Genomic DNA, 23,161 nt, shown 5'->3' with positions numbered 1-23,161 from the left:
ATCAAGGAATGGTGTTGATTCTGTAATGCTCACCACATGAAAGTCGAAAGACTTGTTGTTGATCCTGGAAGACTTCCACTTTTTCATCACCATGCTTATTGTGTTTGGTGCTTTGATGTAAATAATTTTCAGGTGGAATTTCTTCAGGTTAACACTAAACTAGATATTTTGTTTGGAAATAGTATTGTAATTTGCAGTATTTTTAGTCACTCACGTTTTATCAAGAATTCAAATCCACCAGTACTTTTTTTTTTCTTTTTGCCCCTTGTGTCGAGTTTACAATCGTTTTCAACTGCAATACATTTTCCCCTTTTCATCACACATAATTAAGTCCAATTATATATTCTACTCAGTATGGTTGAGTTCTTCTTGTATGAGGTTGGTCAGATTTGCTTCACCGAAAAAGGTGGAATTCATTGTACATGTGTAGATTTGGTGTTCAATGGAAGTAGAGTTAAACCTTGGGATTCGTTGAACCCTCTGCTATCTCATTATTCTGATCACTATCGCAGTCAATAATTTGGCAATTACTGTGGACTGAAGGCATTTTTTTCTGAATGTGACGTGTTATGAGTGGGGGGGGGGGGGAGTGGGGGAAGAGGTGGCTAGGGTTGGCATATTTTCCACTTGTGGCATTGTGGGTTAGCGAGAGAACTCTCTTGTTGTCTGGCTTGTATTCGATGCCTTTCCCAGCATTGGTGACACTGCCTGGCATTATTATAAAGTGACAATACTGTACTGCTGTTAGGATCTTGGGCACATGCAAAGTATTGCACCAGGGTAGGGTGTAGTTCCATTTCTGTAGGAAGGAGAGAACAACGAAAGGAACAATAATGAAGTGAAATAAGTATGACAAGGAAATTGCATAATTTTTTTTGTATGTATGTAATATGTAGACATATACTCATACAAAATGTATGATAATTTACCTTCTGAGTTTTTTTTTTAATTGTATTTCATTAGCCAGAGTAAATTTCCTATAGTAATAATAAAAAGAAAGGAAAACGTTATGAAATATGAATATATGTTTTATATATGTGTGGGTGGTCAGGGCATTCCTTACAGTTCCTGAGCTCAAAAATATTTTGCATTTGGATGGTTCGAGTCATCTAAATGTATTTTTCGCTAACATCCTGGAGGAAGACTTGGCTGGTGTAGCCACTTGGCCCTGGAGTAAAGATGCCTTATCTCATATGGGTATGACTTTCATCTCACACACACATTTTTACTTTTATAATTATTGCTTTCTTTCCTGTGTTATTTTAGCTTTTTCCCATCCTGTTTCTTTTCTCTTCCTTCTATTTTGCTCAATCACTATTGTGTTCCTTGCATTTATAATATTGTTCAACTGATTTAATGTACATTTCATTAAGTAAAGCATCTAGATATACCGTTATGATAACCATTTGTATTCATTTCCTGAATATGGAGAATGTAACATATTTACCTCTGCCACCTTAGGTGGACGGTGTTATGTTTTCACAGCTATCTGTTTGTGTGTTTCTCCTCTGTCTGTCTGTCTGTTTTTCACTTGCAGAGGTTTGCGCTCTACCGAATGCTGTTCCAGTTGAAAATATTATTATTAATTGTTTTCTTGAATGTCACTGTAACCTAATTCTAAAACATTGTTGATCTTCAAACTAGTTTTGATTTGATCTTCCATGAGTGACTCATTTCAGGAAACTTCTTTTCACTTGCCGCAGCACTTGGAACGTATCAGGATCTGACTGAGATGAGCTCAACCCTTTATTTAAATATTATAATGCTGGACATGAAGTTGAAAGTTTTTCTAGGACACCAGCTTACTGAACAATCATTAAAAAGATACATTGAGAACATTGAGCAACAAACATTGAAATATTTAATATTCACATGGTAGCTGGCATATACCAGCTGACAATTTTGCTCACATCTGATTATATTGGGAATTAAACACAGGACCACATGCCTGAGATGGAGAGATAATAATTGAGCTATCTCACCACTCTATTTTTGCATGCCAGATTAAACTGTTTTAAAGTTATTCAAGATAAATCTATCTATCTCCTTTTAACCAGTAAATGCATATAACACATTGAATGTTGAATTTGCTCCTGCCAGTTGCATCAATAATGAAATGCTATGATGTCACTGAACTAGTCCACCAAAAGATTTTACGACCAATTATAGTACTCTGTCTGAAGGCAGACACGGTGCTGTCAAAGCAGCCTCACAGCAAGGATTATATTGGGTGGGTTTGCCATTGCAGAGCAGGAATTTGAAATTTGGCCAGTGTGACAGCAACAGCTCATCCACCCTTCGAGAAGGACACCATAGTGTCTTTAACATCCACCAATTAATGCTGTCAGATGGGACAACCAGTTGAGCGTTCAACCGAGGGATGGCACACACATCATTGCATCACCCTGCCTGCGAAACACCAGGGTGACAGTTTATAGCTGAGTAAAGATGAAAACACAGGCTAGACCGCACAGAGATAAGTGTGCATACCTCTTTTCTCTCCCGTCGGCCCATTACAAAAGATTACGACAGGAATTTAGAATTCATTCAGGGTCTAGAATACACAGCTTACTCTTTTTGAAAGATAACGTGGAATCTTCAACATCTGAAAAAGAACATTTAATTTTCCTTCAGAAGTACAGCTTTGTCATTGATACTACTCTCTGTGAAACACTAGGATGACAATAATTTGTAGTTGAGCTGAGAATGGAACCCAGATTAAACATCGAAACTGCGGCCTCTGAGCTATCGTATCAGCCTCATCCTTAATTGTAAGTTGAAGTGTCCTCTTAAAAAAAACGTTTTGTTGGAGATAACATCATTGATAGCCAAAAACTAAAGTAACCTTAGCAATATATATATATATATATATATATATATATATATATATATATATATATATATATATATATATATATATATATATATATATATATATATATATATATATATATATATATATATATATATATATATATATATATATATATCAACCCGAAAATGTGAGAATCCCTCTTTATTTGGCTGAAATACATATATTTGTATGCTGATACAGCTTGCAACTGAAGAGGCTTAACTGCTGTACCTTCACAAAATGCTTGTAGGTCACTACATACCATCTGAATAAGTATTGTATAGATGAAAGCACCAAACATTTTGCAGAGAATGTCTTGAAAGGAAAACAAAGAAGCAACAGATGAGATGAAATGGGGTCAAAGAACTACAGTGTAGCAATTTTTTTAAGAGGCTCGATATACAATATGGAGCCTCGTTTATGAACTAAAATGGGATTGACGCCTGATATTGAAGGAAATATGTGGAGGATATAGACTAATAGAGGAGGCCTCGGCTTCAGAAAGCAAAAAATGCTGATTAGAAACATGAAGCTGCATGAACACAGTGCCTGACCAGCTTGGGAATGGATGCTGATGATGAATGCATGTTAGTCCATCTACACAGAACTGCTAAAGTGGGACTCGGCCGTGCAAGGGGATACATCTTGAAAGGAGCTGCTGAATGTTTGGAGGCCGAAACGTCTATCCTTTCACTTGAATTACCATCCATGACCAACTTCCATCAACTGCTTAATTTGAGACTTTGAGTCAAATCCATCCTTGGACTTTTCCAATTATGTTATCACTGCCTTTAGATGATCTTTCATCGTTTTAATGGCTGTAACTTTTTACAAAGTATAATGTACAACTGGTGCCGTAACACAACACTGAGTGCTGTTGTACCAAGGCTAATATCATATGTAAAGGAAGTTAATAACATAGATTAATTACGTTACTTGCACACCAACCTTGGTCGCTCCCATCCCCTGCTGCACAGCGAGCTGATGGTGTTGTTTACAAGTATTCAGTTCTGCCACTTTTGAAAAACTAGAGAGTTCAGAGAACATCTTACCCTGTGCAGTGTACAAGTGTGGTATATAATTCAATTGAAATAAAGTAACAAGTCTGGAGATGGCGATGGTTCACGAGCAATGTACACGGTTCGCCTTTTTTATTTTTTGACCTCCGAGGGGACGCCACGGGCAAACTGGCGGGAATCGGGAAAAATGTAAATGATGAAAGTTGTAGTACTCGAAGAGCACTACTTGCATACCAACTTTCATTCGAAACAGTTGAAAACCCTAGGAGCTCAATGCCCAATTTATTGATTTTTTTTTGACATTTTCTAAGTTCGTGATCTTGTGACCTTGACCTTGGGACGAAAATGAAAATTCGAGCTCTGTGGGGCTATGCAGGTGCCATTGGGCAAGCCAAATACCGAAACCCCTGCCAGATTCGACAAACCCCCTCGGAGAAGATGTAACTTGAAACCAGCTATCCCCTAAAAACACGTTTTTTGGGCGTGGCTCCGCCCATAATGGGCGCAGCATGCCCATTCTCTGGAAAACACAACTAGATCATGATACAAACCTCGCACCCTAATTTTTATCAAGATCAGATCAAAACCCACGGAGCTATGCTCGGGACAGACAGACAGACAGACAGACAGACACACACACACACACACACCCATAACGAATATAGTGGTCACTTACTGACTTGTGAACCAATAATTTTAAAGGTTGTTCAACAAGTCTGGAGACGACGATGGTTCACGAGGGGATGACACGGGCAAACTGGCTGGAATCGGGAAAAATGTAAATGATGAAAGTTGTAGTACTTGAAGAGCACTACTTGCATACCAACTTTCATTCGAAACAGTTGAAAACCCTAGGAGGTCAATGCCCAATTTATTGATTTTTTGACATTTTCGAAGTTCGTGACCTTGTGACCTTGACCTTGGGACGAAAATGAAAAATCGAGCTGGTGCCATTGGGCTAACCAAATACCGAAACCCCTGCCAGATTCGACAAACCCCCTCGGAGAAGACGTAACTTGAAACCGGCTATCCCCTAAAAACACGTTTTTTGGGCGTTGCTCCACCCATACTGGGCGCAGCACGCCCATTCTCCGGAAAACACGACTAGATCATGATATAAACCTCCAACCAAAATTTTATCAAGATCGGATCAAAACCCACGGAGCTATGCTTGGGACAGACAGACAGACAGACAGACAGACACAGACACACCCATAACGAATATAGTGGTCACTTACTGACTCGTGAACCAAAAAAATTCCAGAAGTTTAGTGCCATTGATGGAGTCCACCTTGGTTAACATGTCCAAGCACTGCAAAACTGGAACTTATTGGAAGCGATAATAAGGTGATTTGTGTTCTGCAGTGTTTAAGTATATAATTCAATTGAAATATAACATATTGTAAAGGGCGTATAAAAAATTAATTGCAGATTTTTAACGCCATTGACATGGTGTCTATTACATCACCTTATCGAACACATCATGTTAGTAATCCGTGCCCGTTGTTTGTGTCCTTTTTAATGTCCTGAAAAACAGTAAGTTTCCTGTTTGGAAGGATTTTCAATTTTGTTTGACTGCCAGGCAGGCAGACAGAGTAAAAATATGATCTCACTGCTCTCTGCGCATGTGCGATGTGGATGAATTCACAGCCAAAGTTCTGATAAACAGGTTTGTTTTCCGATTCACATTTCGATTCGTGTTGAAAATATAACATTCAATGGAAATTAAGTTGGTCCTCAATCATAAGCTGACATTTGTAGATGGACCGATGGATAGACAGAAATGAACCAACTGTTTAACCCCGCTTTCCACTTCATCTGCGCGGGGTAAGTAAGGATGATAATATTTTGGAAAAGGTCGATGACTGGACTGGATTATGAACACAGAACAATAATGCTCCCTCCACAAATAATTGAAACTGCAAAGAGACCAGATATAATTATCTACTATGGAAAGAATAAGCAAGTCATCCTTGTAGAACTGATTCTGCCAATGGAAGAAAATCTGGCCAATGCTCATGTCAGAAAAAAATGAAAATATCAAAATAAAATAATTCAATGTTCGAGCAATGTCTGGCATGTGCATTACTTTTTTTGAACTTGGTCACAGAGCATTATATGTGACACATCTCCAAGGTATTCCACCAATGGAATTACTACCATGGACAAGAATATGCTCCAAAGAAAGGATGATTGTTCACAGCCCTTGAAACTGGATAATCCACCAAAATCTGGTCCAAAGTCCAGAGACCTCCGACCATCAATCGAATTGGATGACTATAATCTAGAGACATGCAGAATGACTTTCCTAGGGTTACCTTTTAATATTACTTCAGGAGTGCTCATCATTATAGAGATGGAATAAAGACCCCACAGATGACTGTGCTCTGGTTTTCACCAGTGAACTAATCCTTCATTCTTCTCATTATTCATTAAGGCAATACACTCATGCCTTCCATTTTCATGCACAGGACAATGTGTGTTTCCATGTTCGTGTTGAAATCAAGGTTTGCTTGACTCATAACGTATTGATCATTGAATTAAATGATTCTTTACATTTTTACAGTTCCAGTTTCCATGGATGTTGGGTTCCTCTCATGCTGTGTTTGCTCTTTGCCTTCAGGGGGTATTGCTTTGAACCCATCATATTATGGCAGGCCTGGCCATACACATACCATGATTCATGAAGTGGGACATGCTCTTGGCTTGTACCACGTATTTCGTGGACTCTCCGAGATAGAGTCGTGTGATGACCCGTGCCTGGAGGTTGAGCCTTCCATGGAGACCGGGGATCTTTGTGAAGACACGCCACCAGTGTCCAAGCAGAAACTTTGCTTAGATCCTGGTCCTGAAAACATCAGCTGCGGGTTATATCACTTGGAAAATACACCATTCAACAACTTTATGAGTTATGCTGGTTAGTCATCCCAAATTCCTTCACCTGAACACCATGATGTGGTTGGCACTTTGCATTTATTTGACTTGGACATATATAATACTGTACATGATGCTTGTTGAGCAACAACTGCTGTGAGGGAAAATCGTAAGAAAATGGAAAATTTAGTTTGTAATCCAGCATTGGTGAGCTGGGATTACATACATTGAGCACGTTCATTTCATGGTTCTTGAGAGAATTGACATGATTCTTTACTTCAGCTTCTTCCTACCTTTCATTTAGACGCGTGTAAGTGGCATTACCCACTATATTACATCACAGGCCGAAAAGAAACGAAAATAATATCTTGCAAAACAAAATTGTTTGTGGTTTAGACTTTTTAAAAACAATTTCAAAGCTCACATTATGAAATGGTGATGATAATATAGTTTGCATCTTGATAATGCATGAAACATTCAAATATATGATAAAAAAAATTATCCATTTAATAATTAAAAAGCATAATGTCCGGGTGACCCTTGTATCACGAGTTTTTGTGACAGTGCGGAACGGATTTAATTCAACAACAACAACAACCACACTACGTCATTCTGAGTGATTGCTGCACTACATCATTCTGAGTGAGTCGTTCATGCTCCATCATTCTGAGTGAGTAGTTGGTGCTCCGTAATTCTGAGCGAGTCGTTCATGCTCCATCATTCTGAGTGAGTAGTTGGTGCTCCGTCATTCTGAGCGAGTCGTTCGTGCTCCATCCCTGACCGTCACTCTGTCACTCAAAATGGAGAAGATGCTGACCACGTGGATAGAGCATCTGAACCAACAGAACATGCCCTTGTCTGGAATGGTAATTCAAGAGAAGGTGAGGAGTTTGCATGGCAATCTAACCAAAGATACCAATGGTCCAGTACCTTTTGCTGCCAGTCATGGGTGGTTCGAGCTCTTCTAGAGTCGCCATGCATTCCACAATCTCAAGTTGACTGGGGAAGCTTCTGCTCCATCCAGATCATGCTGCTGCCAAACAATTTTCAGCTGTCTTCAAATCAGTGATTGCGGATGGAGGTTACTCAGCAAGTCAGGTTTTTAACCTCGATGAGAATGCATACCCAGCTGCACTTTAATCTCCATCAACTCTGTGCTGAGGCAGTGATTGATTTCAGAGGTTTCACAGAGGTTGGAGTGAGCAAAGCAAGGAAACAGATTGTGGACATGGCCCTGCAAGTGGGATTTGAGGAGGTTGACGAAGATGATGTTGAGGATTTGCTTCTCTCACGCAGAGAGGAGTTGAGCAATGAAGATCTACTGGCTCTGGAGGAGGAGCGAATCAATCAAATCCTGAGGAGGTAGTGCCTGTTAAACCCTCACGACGAAGGTCATGGCTAAAGGTTTCAAATTGGTCAATGAAGCAGTGGCCATCTTTGATCTGCTTCCCCCTCTTCCCACCCCCTCAATTTTACTTCCTTCCCCCACCCGCCCCCATCTCCACAATACCTCAACCCAGTCTCATTCTTCCCTTCTCCCTCCTCCCCCATGGATGTGCCTGTTCTCATCGTTTCCCCTCTTCCTCAGCTACCCTCTCACCCTCCCTTCCAAATCAACCACCTCCTCGACCCTCTCCCCTCGCTCTTCTACAATTTGTCATCAACTGTCAATAAATCTCACACTACCTTCCCACTCCCCTCCCCTGCACCCAAAGCCTCCTCCCTCCCTCTTCATTAACAGTGTGGATCTCAAGACGTCTGACTCCCTAGTATTTCTCCCTGGTTACTCCCTCCTCTGGTATGACAGACCTGAGCCTCGTCCTGGTGGAGGAGTTGCTCTCTTCATCAAAGACTCTATTCCTCACTCTCCATGCACTGCCCTCACTCCCCCACACTTCCAGGAATACCTCTGGCTACGGCTTCCCCTCCACTCCCACCTCATGGTTATATGTTGCTGTACCGCCCACCAAACAGTGATGACTCCATTTACACCTCACTATCCAAAAACATGGACCAACTTCTATCCTCTCATCTGAACCATCTCTTCCTCATATGTGGTGACTTAAATTGTCATCATTCCAGTCAGCTGGGTGTGGGTACCTCTCTCACCTTCTATGGCACTTCAGCAAAAGACTTCTGTCACTCATTGGGACTAACTCAATCAGTCAAATTCCCGACCTGGATCTCAACAGTGCGGTACACCATCTCTTCTGGACCTGATTTTGACAAATTTCCCTGAAAATGTCTGCTGTTCTTCCTCCAATCCAATCGGTTCTTCTGACCACATGCTTGTCAAAGTGGGCATCTTTCTGGCTGTTATCAGAGAACTACCTCAGCAATGTTGAATCTGGCATTTCACTCAGGCTGACTGGCAGGGCCTCCAACCAGCCTCCCATCTCCCATCGCTACTCTGGTCTCCCATCGCTACTCTCTCCAATATCACCTCGGCCTGGGAATTCTTTCTAAGAAATTTGCTCTCTCTCATGCATAGATTTATCCCCTCTCATCGAGCAGTTGTCATACCCTTCCTCCCACCCATGGTACACTGAATCCGGCGGCGAGGCAGTTGTCCTGAAACAACTTGCCTTTGCCTCGTGGAAGGCAAACCTAACTGAAGGCAATCTCAGTTCCTTCCACAAATCTCAGAACAAGTGTGTGACTACCCTCAGGAGAACAAGAAAACAACATCTTTCTCATCTCCAGTCTGAACTCCCTCCTCCAAATCTTAGTGGTGTCTCGTTAATCCATTTCTGGTGTATGTTCCCACTCCATCCCCTTGCTTACCTCAAATAGCTGCACAGCTGACACCTCTTGACACCATGCCTGATCGCATGTGCAAAGGCTAAATGCCTAAACCCCATGTTTGCTTCTACATCTTGTCTCCCAAACCCATTGCTCTCTGTACCCACCTTAACCAGTCACATCCAGCTGTTCCTGGACTCCGTGTCCTTGTGGAGAGCTTTTTGTCAAACCTCGACTCAGATTCTGCAACCGGTCCAGATGGCATCAGCCCACAAGTCCTAAAAACCTGCTCTGCTTCTCTTACTCACCATCTCTCTCTTCTATTCACCCTCTCATTTGCTCAAGGTCATCTGCCATTTGCTTGAAAATCAGCAAACATTACTGCCCTGCATAAAAAGGTGCACAAACAGATCCCTGCAACTACAGACCAATCGGCCTTCTCCCAATCAGGTCACGATTTATGGACCAAGCTGTGAAGTTTTCTGTTCTCAGGAACGTTTTGTGCCGAGGGCTCCCTTCAGGATCGTCACTGAGCCCCGGACAGCTTCCAACTGTAGTTTGTTTGTGATGATATTCCCAGGGATGGTTTTTATTATCTGTGTGAGGTACTTTGTCATCATTCCCAGAGCTCCAACTATCACTGTTACAACTTTGGCATTCTTCAACTTCCGTGATATTTTCACCTCATGCTTGAGGTCTTGGTGGTTGGGCATTTTCTTGATTTCTGCGTTGTTTCGTCCAAAATCAACGCTTTGTTTTCGATGTTCATGCTTGATGGGATCATGTTGTACGTGAGCGGCACTTCCATGTTTTCAGTGATTGCTTTTGGTTAATGTTCCCATAAATTTTCTAGAACTGGGACATCAAAGTTTTTGCAGATGTGCCAGTGGATAACTTTACAAACCCTGCTGTGTCATTGTGTGTATAGCTGTTCTGACACGAGATTTAAAAAAATGTTTGTTTGGTCATTAAGCATAAAATATCACTCACTTTGCTAATGCCACCTCCACTCCTCACCTATCTCTCTCTTTTTTCTCCCCCCCCAAGCTCTGTGTCTGTCCCCTCCTCGCTCCCTCCTCCAAATAAATTGCAGCATTCTCCTCCCACACCTGTGTCGCTCTCTCGCTGTCTCTGTCTGTCTGCCTGCCTCCATCTGTCTCTGTCTCTGTCTCTGTCTCGGTCTCTGTCTCTGTCTCTGTCTCTGTCTCTGTCTCTGTCTCTGTCTCTGTCTGTCTCTCTCTCTCTTTCTCTCTCTTTCTCTCTCTCTCTCTCTCTCTCTCTCTCTCTCTCTCTCTCTCTCTCCCTCTCCCTCTCCTCTCCCTCTCCCTCTCCCTCTCCTCTCCCTCTCCCTCTCCCTCTCCCTCTCCCTCTCCCTCTCTCTCTCTCTCTCTCTCTCTCTCTCTCTCTCCCTCTCTCTCTCTCTCTCTCTCTCTCTCTCTCTCTTTTCCCCCTTGTTTTTGTCTCTCACCCCTCTCTCCCATAGTGTATAGCAACATTTTGTGAGGCATTGCTCTCGCAACCTCCACCCTCCTTCCTCACTCTTCTCCCCTTCCTCGCTTCCCCTTCTTTGCCCACTCCTCACTGCCCCTCCCTCCTCTCCCTGCTCCTCCCTTCCCTTGGTCTCCCCTCCCCCTCTCTCCCTCTCTCTTTTTATACCCCCCCTCCCCTTCACACCCCCGTCCATGAAGCGATGGGTTGTATTTGCTTCTATTCAATGTGTACAGTATATATTCATCCAAAAGGTAGGCTCAGGGAAGAGTGAAGTGGCAGATCTTGTAAAGTAAAATGCTGAAAGTTGGGTAGTGGATCCTTTACCGACGCATCAAACAAGGGAATGAACAAAGAGAGTATAGAGAGGAAGTGAGGAAACATTAACTTGCAATAATCTGGTTGGGTTAGGTATGGTCAATGGGTATAGGGAAGGTCGTGGCTGGAGATGGGGATGATATGAGATGGTGGTACATTGCTTGATGAAGAGCAAAGAGTGTGATTGAATCACCTCTGAAATGCAGTTTCATAAACTGGAGAAAAGAGAAACTAATTGGTGGAGGTTTGTGGAAACCCTGGATTTTGAGAAATTAACCAGGAGAGGTTTACTGGAAGAATACGTGCATCTTGAAATTGCTTGGGAAGGGCCAGAAGGCTGACAGAGTGAAGTTAGTTAGACCGGAGGAGAGGTGATAAGAAACAGAGGCCAACGACTTATCTGCGATGTGAGCGCAACATATCGTGTGTTTAGGCCTCATCGTGGGAGCTGCCAATGATCTTGGGAGCTGTATATTCTACAGAATCCAGATGTGACACTGGAGCACTACTTCACAGGGAGAGCAGCACTCTGTTGAGCTCTCGACAAAGGCCTTGTAGGCTGTCACTGATTTTTCATGGTATGACTTGGAATTATGGAGAAGTCCCAGTCTGCAGCTGGCTTATTTTTGAGTTATTAATTGGGTTTAATTTTTTGGGGGGAAACTTGAGGTGAGAATCGGCAGTGAGGTGACAGAATTACTAACGGAATGGAAGGGAAAGGAAAACAGAGGAAACACGAAATAGAGCAATCAGAGATTGCAGACCCTCACCAGGACTTCTTTTGAGTGGTGTATTTTTACAGGTTTTTGAGTAATATGGCTGCCCACCATGTGACCGATGACATATGTGTGAACCTTTTGTTCCTCATGGACAAGCGGTCAAACGTGTAAAGTTTTGCTCGATTTGTTCAGCCACTTCAGAAAAGAAGATTTTTTTTTTAAACTATATGGCTGCCGAATCACATGACCGACGACGAAATGAAATGTTTTTATGTGGATCATTTTATCCCGAGATGACCCTCTAAATTTTTCATATCGATCGGATGTGGCGTTCTACATTTGCAATTATGACGTCATATCGAGGGCACATATGACCTCATAAAAAAATCAAACTCATTCCTCATGAGGAGTACTTGCTGTGTGGCAAGTTTCCATTTTTTTCCTTGGTGCGGTTTCAGAGATACAGAGGTCCAAAGTTTTCCCGTTTTTCCAATATGGCTGCCACGCCACGTGACCACACCACGTGATCTGATAATTTTTTTTAAAGTGATTGAGAGATAGGGTGAAACCGATATATGGTACGATATTTCAAAAAAATATTGGGCCCAATATGTTTTCGTGTATCAGGCATTGCGTGGTGGAGGTATTCGCTCTACTGAGTGCCCCTCTTGTTGGTAATGTAACGTGTAGATGTCGTGAAAGTAAAGTTGAAGCCATGCACAGAAAGAGGAGGTGTACAGTATAATCTGAAGTGGCAGAATTGATTCTTTTGATTGGTGATACTGCAATATCCAATGTATATTAATGTTCATTTTTGTTGCTGCTGCAGATGGAAAATGCCTGGACAGGTTCACGCCTAATCAGGTTGCACGCATGCACTGCTATCTGGACCTTGTGTACCTATCGTGGCGAAGCGACCACAGTTCAGCACCTGTACCACTCCCTCCATGGGTTGTGGCTCAAGATACATTCAAAATCACCCTTGAATGGTTGCCTGCACTATCCGACTCTCTGTACCACAGGTATTTACATGATCTAAACGTTAAACGTTGGCTGTTTTGCTTGGCTATAACTGATATCGTAACTTGTTAATTGATTGTGGCATTGCTTTTCTTCCATCAGTATTCCTTATCATACCTTAGAAATGGTCTGTGTTTCAGAAGGTGTAAAACTGGGGTATTGGAGTAAGAATACCAAGACCTGTCAGATAATTATTATTTCATATGCAGCCTGTTGCTGCTGGTTGCATTATTGCTGGGAGCATGGCTGTGCTGTTGATGCAGTGCTCCATGTTTCCAGTAAGCTGGTACTCATTTTGCATATGACAGACTGTGTCAACCCTCCTGGTGTTATATAACTGATGACAGGGGCTCAAACTCAAGACCCTAACATCTTCAGGCAGCCAGCCACGTTAACCGATAAGCCAACACCAGGATTACGTAGTATAATAAATGTAATAGATATATGAAGATAACCTTCCAGGATAGAATCACATTGATGCGGAACCTCAACTTTTCAGAATTCAGATCCTTCACCCTTCTAAAATCAAGGAGCTCTTTTTTTTTTCTTTTTCCTCACTCATAGAAGACTGTCACATGTATTGCATGAAGGATATTCCTCGAAGCTAGTTCAATATTAGACAAACTGCAACAAAATTAAGAAGCAATATGCAATCAACCCAGACAGTGAAATTTGACCCTGGAGTCGCAGCACCATGAGACATTTGTTCATAGCCAACCAGGAACACCCACAACCATCCATGATATCATTCCTTCAATAAATGTTTTCATATTCAACAACATGCACTGGGCAATGTCAAATGAAAAATGTTGAAACTAATTCCATGAAAAGAAACATAAAAAGTGTAAATATGGTGCTTTTTTGAAGGGAGGACAATGTCAGAGAATATCGAGGATAACAACAAAACTCCTCCACTTTGGTTTGATTCGAATGGCTCTTTGACTGTTTGTGGGAAATGAAGCATTTCCAGTTGACTAAATGAAATATTATATTCTGCATTATTTTTCAGATGAGAAACTTCCTTCAAGCATTGTGTAGATTTATAGCATTGTTCACTTATCCCTCCCTTTCTTGCCATCACGTAAGAGGGCCATAATAGTTTCCTCCATCATTTGGGACACTGCAGAAGTTTCTTGCTTTGTTCCTTCAGTATGAGCTGTAAAGAAAGCTACTCAGTATAACAACCTCAACTCATTCAGGGTAAAGGACAGTGAGATTTCAAAAATATTTTACCCTCTGACCCTGCATCCTAGTTCCAGAAAGGGATTCGGCAGTAATGCAGTTTGAGGTCATATATGTATAATGTATACAAATATGATAGAATTTTTGACTGCCTCCTTCACCTGTATGCGATGTACAGTATATGCTCACCCAGTGCCATGCCTCCCCCCACCTCCACTCCCTCACTCCTTTTATTCTTCCAACCTACTCTTCCTTCTCTTCCCACCCTCACCATACATTGGTGGGCTGTTGATGACGACACTGGCCTGGGATCCCAGAGGTCGTGAGTTCATAATCCAGCTGAAGGCAACATTATTAGGGATTTGGATTCTAATATTTTGAACGTCGAGATAATTTCAGGAGAAATGCCATACCACTGTTGGATTGTAACAACAAACCCAGCCAACCCATTATCACCTTCTGGATGTGATAATCAGCCCAACTGGTTTGGTCTACATTTAATGCGAGTTCACTCTTTGTGGTTGACTCTTATTCCTGTCCCTGGTTACAGGAATCACTTTAAGGACTCTGGTTTATACCCTCCTCCTGGACTTCTCACTTAAAAAATAAATAATCCTATTTATCTCTTTCTCCCACTCATGTACTCTTACTTTTCTCAATTTCATTTCAATCCAATGTTTTTTTTGCAAACTGAAGTTTTCACTGGTTGAAGATTTGTGGATTTATTTTCAATGCTGTTATTTTTCAACACAAGTATTTCCTGTTTATCTTTCGTCATTCCCTTTATGTGTTCCGTATATTCACATTTACGTCATCACATTTTCCCTCATTACGATTTGTCTCAGTTATATTGTTTTGCCTTTTTGTTTTCTTCATCTACAATTAGTGAATTCCTTTGTGGTTGCATCCTTGTGCTGAATTTGAGTATTGTCATCATTTTTGTGGGTTTTTTTTTAATTTCAGAATGTACACTCAGCTAAGAGTGCATTTAACTTTGATGGAAAAGCAATTATTTAAACTGTCAGAGTTTTGAAGTGCTTGGTGTAGCAGAGAATGTACTCACAAAACTTTGGTTTCTATTTCATTTAGTCACCAAATAATAATAAAATAAATTATATATACATATATAAAATCTTCCCCTCCTGCCCATCATTGCAGGTCCATTGGATCCACTTTCCTTCTTTCTCATTTTACATGCACACCTCTCTCCTCCACACCTCTCAATCTTCACACACCCCCTTGTTATTTTCCAACATTTCCTGTTTGTCCTTTGTCATTCCCTTTTTCTTGTTCTGTCTATTCCCATTTATGTCATGAAATATGTCGTTAATTTATTTAGTAGAGCTGATGATTTGACCAAGTGAAACATCTGGATTTTCACTGCTCATCTATTCAGTGTATTAATTCATGCACTATCCAGATAAATGAACTTTAGATATCTGTAACTCCACATAACATGTGCCTCAACCTTCCCTTATTATAGAATGTGGATGAGATCACATTCATTCCCGAACAACTCGTTTCTTGTAAACTTTGCCCAAAAATCAGCACTCAAAAGAACATCCTCTGTCCTCCATAACCCCTCCAGGTTGCATGCATTCATTCGGAATCCCAATCTTAATTATTAATTATCCTCCACAAGCCAAAGTTTTCTGATCAACTCACTCACTTTGTCTCTCTTTTTGATGATCTGTTGAATAATGTCCATGAGTGTGTTCTTTCTTATTCTTTTCTTCAGTCTTTTAACCCTTTAAGGACCGAGGGACGCATATGTCTCCAAATTTTAAAGTGGTGTATCTCCGACATTTTCCCTGCAATTTTAGATTGATTTATGTTTGTATGTTGACAAATATTGTAGTTAACACTGGGTAAGAGCTTTTGCCGTTTCCATAAAAAATTTTTTGTTGATAAGTGTTGTCTGTTTATCATTTGTGCACCTGTCTCCTTTCAGTCATTCCATATATTTTGTAACTTCCACTCCTGTGCTGTCCAGCTCTTCTATAAACCTTGATCTTTATTTTAAAAAAAAAATAAAAAAAATTCTGATATTAAAATGGGAAATACGGTTGTTACAAACAAGATGATGCCTTGGAGCTCCCACTCATCTCTCATCTCACCCGGGCCTAGCCTGGGTAGCTCACCCAGGTAGCTCACCCAGGCCAAGCCCTCCAAAATCATGGCACATGAGGGGACCACGACCATTTTGACCCCAGGCTGACTTTTCTTAAATTTACATTTTGTGAATAGGTTTGTGTATCTTCAGTGTGGTGTCGAATATGAGTTAATCATCGATGTGTCGTGAAATGCCATGCTTCGCATTGGAGTGGAGCCTGGTGTTGGCTTAGCGGTTAGGGTGGTGGCTTGGGATCCCAGGGTCCTGAGTTCGAGCTCCGTTTCCACTGAATTAACACCAGGGAGTTGACTCATCAAAATGAGCACCAGTATACTGGTAATCAGGGCACTGCATTAGCGGCATAGCTGCACCCCTAACCAATGATGCAACCAGCAGCCAAAAAGGCAGCACACGATGGGAACATTGGAGTAGTTGGTAAAAATCGTTGCTTAACCTTCCTGACACTATACAGTAGCTGGAGGATTACTCAACCATAATTGAGATTGTTCACCAGAAGAAAGGTTTCTGCCAATTTTAATGAATATAATCCCATAAACAATGTTGGAGAGATATTTTCAATGCCAACATGGACAGATGGTTGAGCGACACACAAACTAATAATGGATGTACAATAGATGATGGAATAAGCTCCCAGGAACATAGCCTCTGGTTCACTAAATTGCGAAGCCACAAATGTTGCACGTGAGATGGCATGATGCAATAAGGTGGCTTATTTCCTTCCGATCAGGGTCCCAGGATTGCCATGTGAGAACTGTGCTGTGGATGGCTCTTTGGTGCAATTTGCTGTCAATGCCTCGTCTAATCGTGACTGTGACCCTTCTGGACACTGGAGTCCCCAGGAAGCAGAAGGTGACAATTCTTTGCATGTATTGAGGATTTCTACTTGTAACGGTTATCTGCATATGTGTGGTTTCATTGTTAATTTGATCTAAGTAACTGCAATTCTCCATGATAGTGGGGCTGGAAGGATAGCTCAGAGGCAGCACACTCACATTTGAGCTGTCTATTCTGGGGTTGATTCCCAGCTGGACTGTAAATCATCATCCTGGTGATTTGCAAGCAGGACATTGATTGCATCGATGACTGCACCGTCCATTGAATGGTAGATTAATCTGGGAACCCATCTGCCAGCATTGCTTGCTGGTGGACGTTAAAGATTCCATGGTGTCTCTTTTCAAAGAGTAAGTGATTGTCACCAGCAACCTGGTCAATTGCCGCAATTTAAAGGTTGTCATCTCATTGTTGCCCTCGATGCACTCGCAGTGCTCCAAACACCAGGAACCTCCCAACTTAATTGATGCTTGTTAATGGTAAAATAACTCTGCTGTGCTCTTAGGACGACCAGATGTGGAAACACCCTGCAAGGTGAACCTGCGTACCTGGAGTCCAGAACTCCGCCATCATAGTGGTGACATTTCTTTACCATGCCCGTGGCCTGAGGGCTGTGTCCTTAACCTCTCCTTTGCTCACCCTGTCCCTGCCATGACTCTCACCATTTGGGTGACCTTCATAAGCACCCGTTTGGGTCCTCCTCTGACCAACGTGGTCTTGGTACTCACCAGTGGTTCACTTATCACTCTTGGACCTCTAAGGGTTTCCTGTGACATCCCATTGACTGTAAACCTACCCAGTGGATCGATTGTTTCCAATGTACAGCTGTACACGTTTGATGAGAAAGTCGAGATCGATGCAGTTGCCCTCACTTCAGAGCCCGGGTGTCTATTGTGCCAAGCTTGCCAGCCATTGAGCTTTGAGATTGAAAGGAAGCCACCATTTCCCAGTGGCTCATTGGTTTCTGTACCAAAACTTCACCTCCAATATGAAGACAGGTGAACTTTAGTTTTACCACACCTGATCATGGGGGCAAAGTGGAATCATTAATGGGGTACCAAAACAAAAAACTTAGTTCTTCACATTTAACAATAATATCCTGCATGAATAGGTTTATCCATCTTCCTACACTAACGAGGAAGTGAGTCATTCTTTGCTGATGCACATTTTCTCAAGTGCTAATTTATTTGAGGTTAAGCTGATTACCATAGTCATTGCTGTGACGGCTTGAATTTTCACCTCACCAATCATCATGTATGTTAAGTCAATTGGCCGATGATAAAGTCAAGTATTTTGACTGTATCAGTATAACAAGTATTTTCACTCGCAGTGACAGTGTAGTCAATCGTTTTACGGACACCCTTTTTGCTAGTAATCTACTGTGTTGTGTTGTTTTGGATGCTACATGTTCCAGGGATGTAAAAGCTGGTGAGGTTTACAATTACCGTGTGAGAGTAGTAACGTTGACGGGGGTGTCACAGTTTACTCCAAGTCTGACGCATCGCTTTAACTCTCCATACTGTGGTGATGGTTCTGTCCAAAGGTGAGTTGCCTTCAGGTACAGGCTTTGAGGAGTTGGAGACAAATATCAGATAATAAAAGAAGCATTAACAGTTCACGGAAGGAGAAGAGGGATACTATTTAAATAATAATTGTGTGCTTTTTCACAGTGTCAAAAATGAAGAGTGTGACGACGGAAATGTATCAGATGGTGATGGATGTTCACATGTTTGTATGATGGAGAAACACTTTCATTGCCGGGGTAAGGCCGTGCAAATATTTGTGAGCAACGTGATTATCAGTGTCTTTTGTATGATTGCAATGTTTCCAGAATTTTGATCTTGGCATAATCAATATATCTTAAATCACGAACAACGACCTCAATAACTTTGCTGGTGTCCATTCCAATTAGCATTTGGCAGAATTCTCGCCTGAAAATACACTTAGTGCAACGTATAGACAGAGTAAATACAGACGATGTTTATAGGAGACGAGGAGAAAGAAGGAGATGCAACAATACCGAATTGTCTGTCTAAATCCCCCTGACGATGGGAGACCGCCATTACGTAATGCTTCTCATCAAGCAGAGTGCACCAAGAGTCACTCTGGAACACAATTAGAATCGAGTGGGCGATAGGCCACATGGCTGACATAAATAACTGCATACCACCATCTCCATTGCATGACATCCACCGAAGGTTTTGTTTCCATGGGACTTTTCTTATGCATATTATGGAAGGTGCCCTGTCTTGCCATCTTTGCTTAAAGCAGAAATCCTTTTAGGAATCTATTATTCTCTTGTTTTCTTTGTGTAGCTTTGCTCACGAAGTACTCAGATATGACCATCACCACTCGGCCATTGACAGAACTGGACAACAGGTTGAGCAAGTTAGCCATGCTTGATGCAGTTTTGTGAATATTGCTTTTCCACGATGCATTTCAATAACAGATCATTTGGTTTGTTGTCTTCTTAAATGTTAAAAACGTTGTACAAGTTAGTTTTGCATGCCTCTCTCTCGTGTTGATTGGGTCAAAACCTTGATGATGGAAACGTAAACAGCTATTATAAAAAATAGAAAAAGAAAAACAGTTTATTTGTGTTTTATGACTCATCGATTGTGTTTACATACGTCGTATTTTTTTTTTGTTTATTGTTGCCTGTCCTAATCTATGCGTGGCACATTCTATCTCCATATATTTTTCTTGTCTTTTGATTGATCCAAGCAGTACATTGTATTTCTAAAGATAAGGTTAATTGAAATATCTCAATGTCAGGTCAGGTCAGATCTGTGACCTGCTACAGGTACCATGTAAACCTGTACTAACCTGTTCCATGGTCGGGTTGTCGGCGACTAAACCATCTCCCCCACCAGGTTTTCTGGTGAGGAGGGTGTTTGGATATGGACACCCAGAAGGATTAAAAACAAAACCTGTCAAAGGGCGGAGGAGCTCCTTGTGAGCCAACGGTCATCCATATCTAGTGCCCAACTGTGTCTGCAGACGTCCTCCTGCAGTTGGGTTACTTTTTTATTTGGAGGTTGGGGGCAGGATTTGCACTCCGGCCACTGTAAAACCCTTCATTCCGCAAAACACACAAACGCAAAAAAATCTGAAAACCCACTCCTTGGGAGTACCTCCTGTGCAGCTTCCCATCGCAAGGCAGTTCACCGGATGACGGGATTGGGGCAAAGCCTTCGGGACCCCCAATCTTTGATGAAAGGAGGGAAACCACGGGGTAACCTCCCTGGGTCAGATTGCGGGAGAGTGTGTCGGAGTGGTGCTGAGGTGTCGTCCACCAGACGGCGGTCTCCTTGGGTTAATCTGAGGCGGTCCCTTCGGGTGGGTGCCTGGAATGTCCTATCCCTAAGAGAGGATGATCACCTATCTCTGTTATCATCTGAGCTCAAGTGTTTGGACATCGGTATTGCAGCACTCTCTGAGGTTCGGAGACTGGATTGCGGCGAGATAATGGTGGGTGGTTACACCTACAATTGGTCTGGTTGCTCTGATGGTTACCATACTCAAGGAGTTGCTGTAGCTGTGTCCAATAAGCTGACCCCAATGATAATTGAGGTAACACCGGTCAACGAGCGTATTATGAGACTAAGGATTCGTCACTCCTTAGGTGTCATTTCCCTGGTCTCTGTCTATGCTCCGACTGAGGCAAGTGACCTCACCGTGAAGGACACATTCGATGCCACGCTCGAGTCTGTGGTTGATCAGTGCCCCAGAGGAGATACACTTCGAGTCTTGGGGGATTTCAATGCATTGACTGGAACTGATAGGGATGGTTATGAGACGTGTGTTGGTCCCCATTGGTCAGGAACTATGAACCAGAATAGCACTAAGTTCCTTGACTTTGCAAGAAGTCATGGACTTAGGGTGGCCAGTTCATGGTTTCAGCGCCCACAAGCTCATCGCTGGACTTGGTATTCAAACGCTGGCGGTGTGGCAAAGGAGATTGACCATGTCCTCGTTGATGGTCGCTGGAGGATGATCCAGAACTGCAGGGTCTACCGGAGTGCTCAGTTCCTCAATACTGACCACCAGCTTGTTGTAGCAGCTCTAAAGCTGCACCTTAAATCCTGGAGAATGGTACCATCCCTGCCAAGGCTGGACGTTGGCAAGCTCCAGGATGAGAGAGTAGCTGAGGAGTTTGCGAACAGGCTGAGTGGAGATTTGGGGTGTCTGGGTGCTTTGGGGGGTCCTGAAGAGTTATGGATTACCTTCAAGACCACCGTCTTTGATGTTGCTGGTGGATGTCTTGGAACTCACTGCAGGGCAAAGAAGAATTTTGTGTCTCAAGGGACAATGGATACCATTGACCAGAGTCGCAGGGCCAGGCTGAATGGCAGAGCTGAGCTGTTCAGGGAGCTGAGGCGTAAAACTGTACGTGCACTAAGGGTGGACAAGGAGGCCTATGTGCGATGAATCTGTGAGGGGGTAGAGCATCACGTGTGGACAGGTGATTCTCGTCCCGCTTACAGGGGAATTCGTGCATTGCGTTCATCCAAGCCCATCCCTCTGAGCACTGCAGTTAGAGCAGAGAGTGGTAGGCTCTTAACAGAGGAGTCTGAAGTGAAGGCCCGCTGGGCCGGTCACTTTGAGCGGTTGTACCAGGCTGATCCCCCAGCTGTCGAGTTGAACGTCAATGGTGTTGCAATCCCTGTTGCTGACCCTCCAATCAATTGTGGTCCACCTTCGCTTGTTGAAACACGGGCTGCGGTGAAACCGGTTGAAACAGGGTAAAGCTCCAGGGATCTGTGGCATCCATGCTGAACTTCTCAAGGCTGGTGGAAATGCTGCACTCGTGTCGTTGCATGCAGTTTTGTGCTCTGCCTGGAACACAGGCATCATCGCAACTGATTGGAAGAGGGGCCTTGTTATCCCTCTCTGGAAAGGGAAGGGTGATCGCCAAGACTCAACAACTACCGAGGGGTGACGCTGCTCTCAGTGCCGGGCAAGGTCTTTGCTCGGATAATTCTTGATCGGGTTCGCCACCATCTGCTTGAGCACCAGCGTCCAGAGCAGTCAGGCTTTACACCAAAGAGGTCAACGATTGACCGTATCCTTGCTCTTCGTGTCCTCACCCAATGCAGATGAGAGTTTCGGCAGGGGCTGCTTGCAGTCTATGTTGATCTCTGTAAAGCGTTCGATTCAGTGAATCGGGATGCCCTCTGGAGGATTCTTGGTCTTCGTGGGGTGCCACCAAAACTGATCGATCTGATGTCTGAACTCTACTCTGGTACTGAGAGTGCTGTGAAGTGTGGTGGTACCACCTCTGATTTATTTCCAGTTACTGGAGTTCGTCAGGGGTTTGTACTGGCCCCACACTTTTCAGCACTTGTATGGACTGGATTTTAGGGAGGATGTCGGAAAAATCAAACTGCGGTGCATCATTTGGGAATGTCAAGATCTCTGACCTTGATTTTGCAGATGATGCAGTCATCTTTGCGGAGACTTTAGATATCCTTTTGGGGGCCCTCGTGGTGCTGAATGAGGAGTCGGAGCCGCTGGGATTGCGGGTTTCTTGGGTCAAAACTAAGATCCAGGCTTTCAATGACATCTTGGATGCTGCTGTCCTGTCTGTGTCTGTTTGTGGTGAGGATGTTGAGGTCGTGGAGAGATTCACTTACCTTGGCAGTGATATTCATGTCTCTGCTGGCTGCGAGTCAGAGGTCAATAGACGTCTGGGTCGGGCCTGGGGAGTCATGGATTCACTGGATCATGGAGTGTGGAGCTGCCGGTACCTGTGCAGGAGGACGAAAGTCCGAGTCTTCAGGTCCTTGGTGCTTCCAGTCTTGCTCTATGGATGCGAGACTTGGACTCTGACCAAGGATCTGAGATGGAGACTTAATTCCTTTGGTACCAGGTCTCTTCGGAGAATCCTTGGCTATCGCTGGTCAGATTTTGTGTCCAACGAGCGGTTGTTGAGAGAGACTCGGATGAGATTTGTTACCTGCATAGTCCGTGAGCGTCA

At 42.9% G+C, this 23,161-nt stretch overlaps 1 protein-coding gene across 3 annotated transcripts in view; it reads left to right on the top strand.

Annotated features, from left to right (window-relative positions):
• Positions 1-23,161, top strand: part of LOC147012578 (pappalysin-1-like) — a 227,682-nt gene that overhangs the window by 57,522 nt on the left and 146,999 nt on the right. For all 3 annotated transcript variants that reach the window (XR_015050994.1, XR_015050995.1, XM_085853554.1), the window contains exons 3-9: positions 1,052-1,197; positions 6,497-6,790; positions 12,844-13,036; positions 17,078-17,199; positions 17,687-18,179; positions 18,596-18,724; positions 18,852-18,943. Coding sequence is in view for 1 of the 3 variants with exons in the window: in XM_085853554.1 (XP_085709680.1) it covers positions 1,052-1,197; positions 6,497-6,790; positions 12,844-13,036; positions 17,078-17,199; positions 17,687-18,179; positions 18,596-18,724; positions 18,852-18,943 (1,469 nt within the window). In the remaining 2 variants the exon portion in view is untranslated. The remainder of the gene's footprint in view (positions 1-1,051; positions 1,198-6,496; positions 6,791-12,843; positions 13,037-17,077; positions 17,200-17,686; positions 18,180-18,595; positions 18,725-18,851; positions 18,944-23,161) is intronic.

The sequence above is a fragment of the Eptatretus burgeri genome, chromosome 14, assembly GCF_056783735.1.
Source record: "Eptatretus burgeri isolate ZD-2024b chromosome 14, Ebu_testis_v1, whole genome shotgun sequence".
In the NCBI taxonomy this organism is placed as follows: Eukaryota; Metazoa; Chordata; class Myxini; order Myxiniformes; family Myxinidae; genus Eptatretus; species Eptatretus burgeri.
Note: the sequence above shows the minus strand (reverse complement) of the source record. Positions and strands in the feature narration are given on the sequence as shown.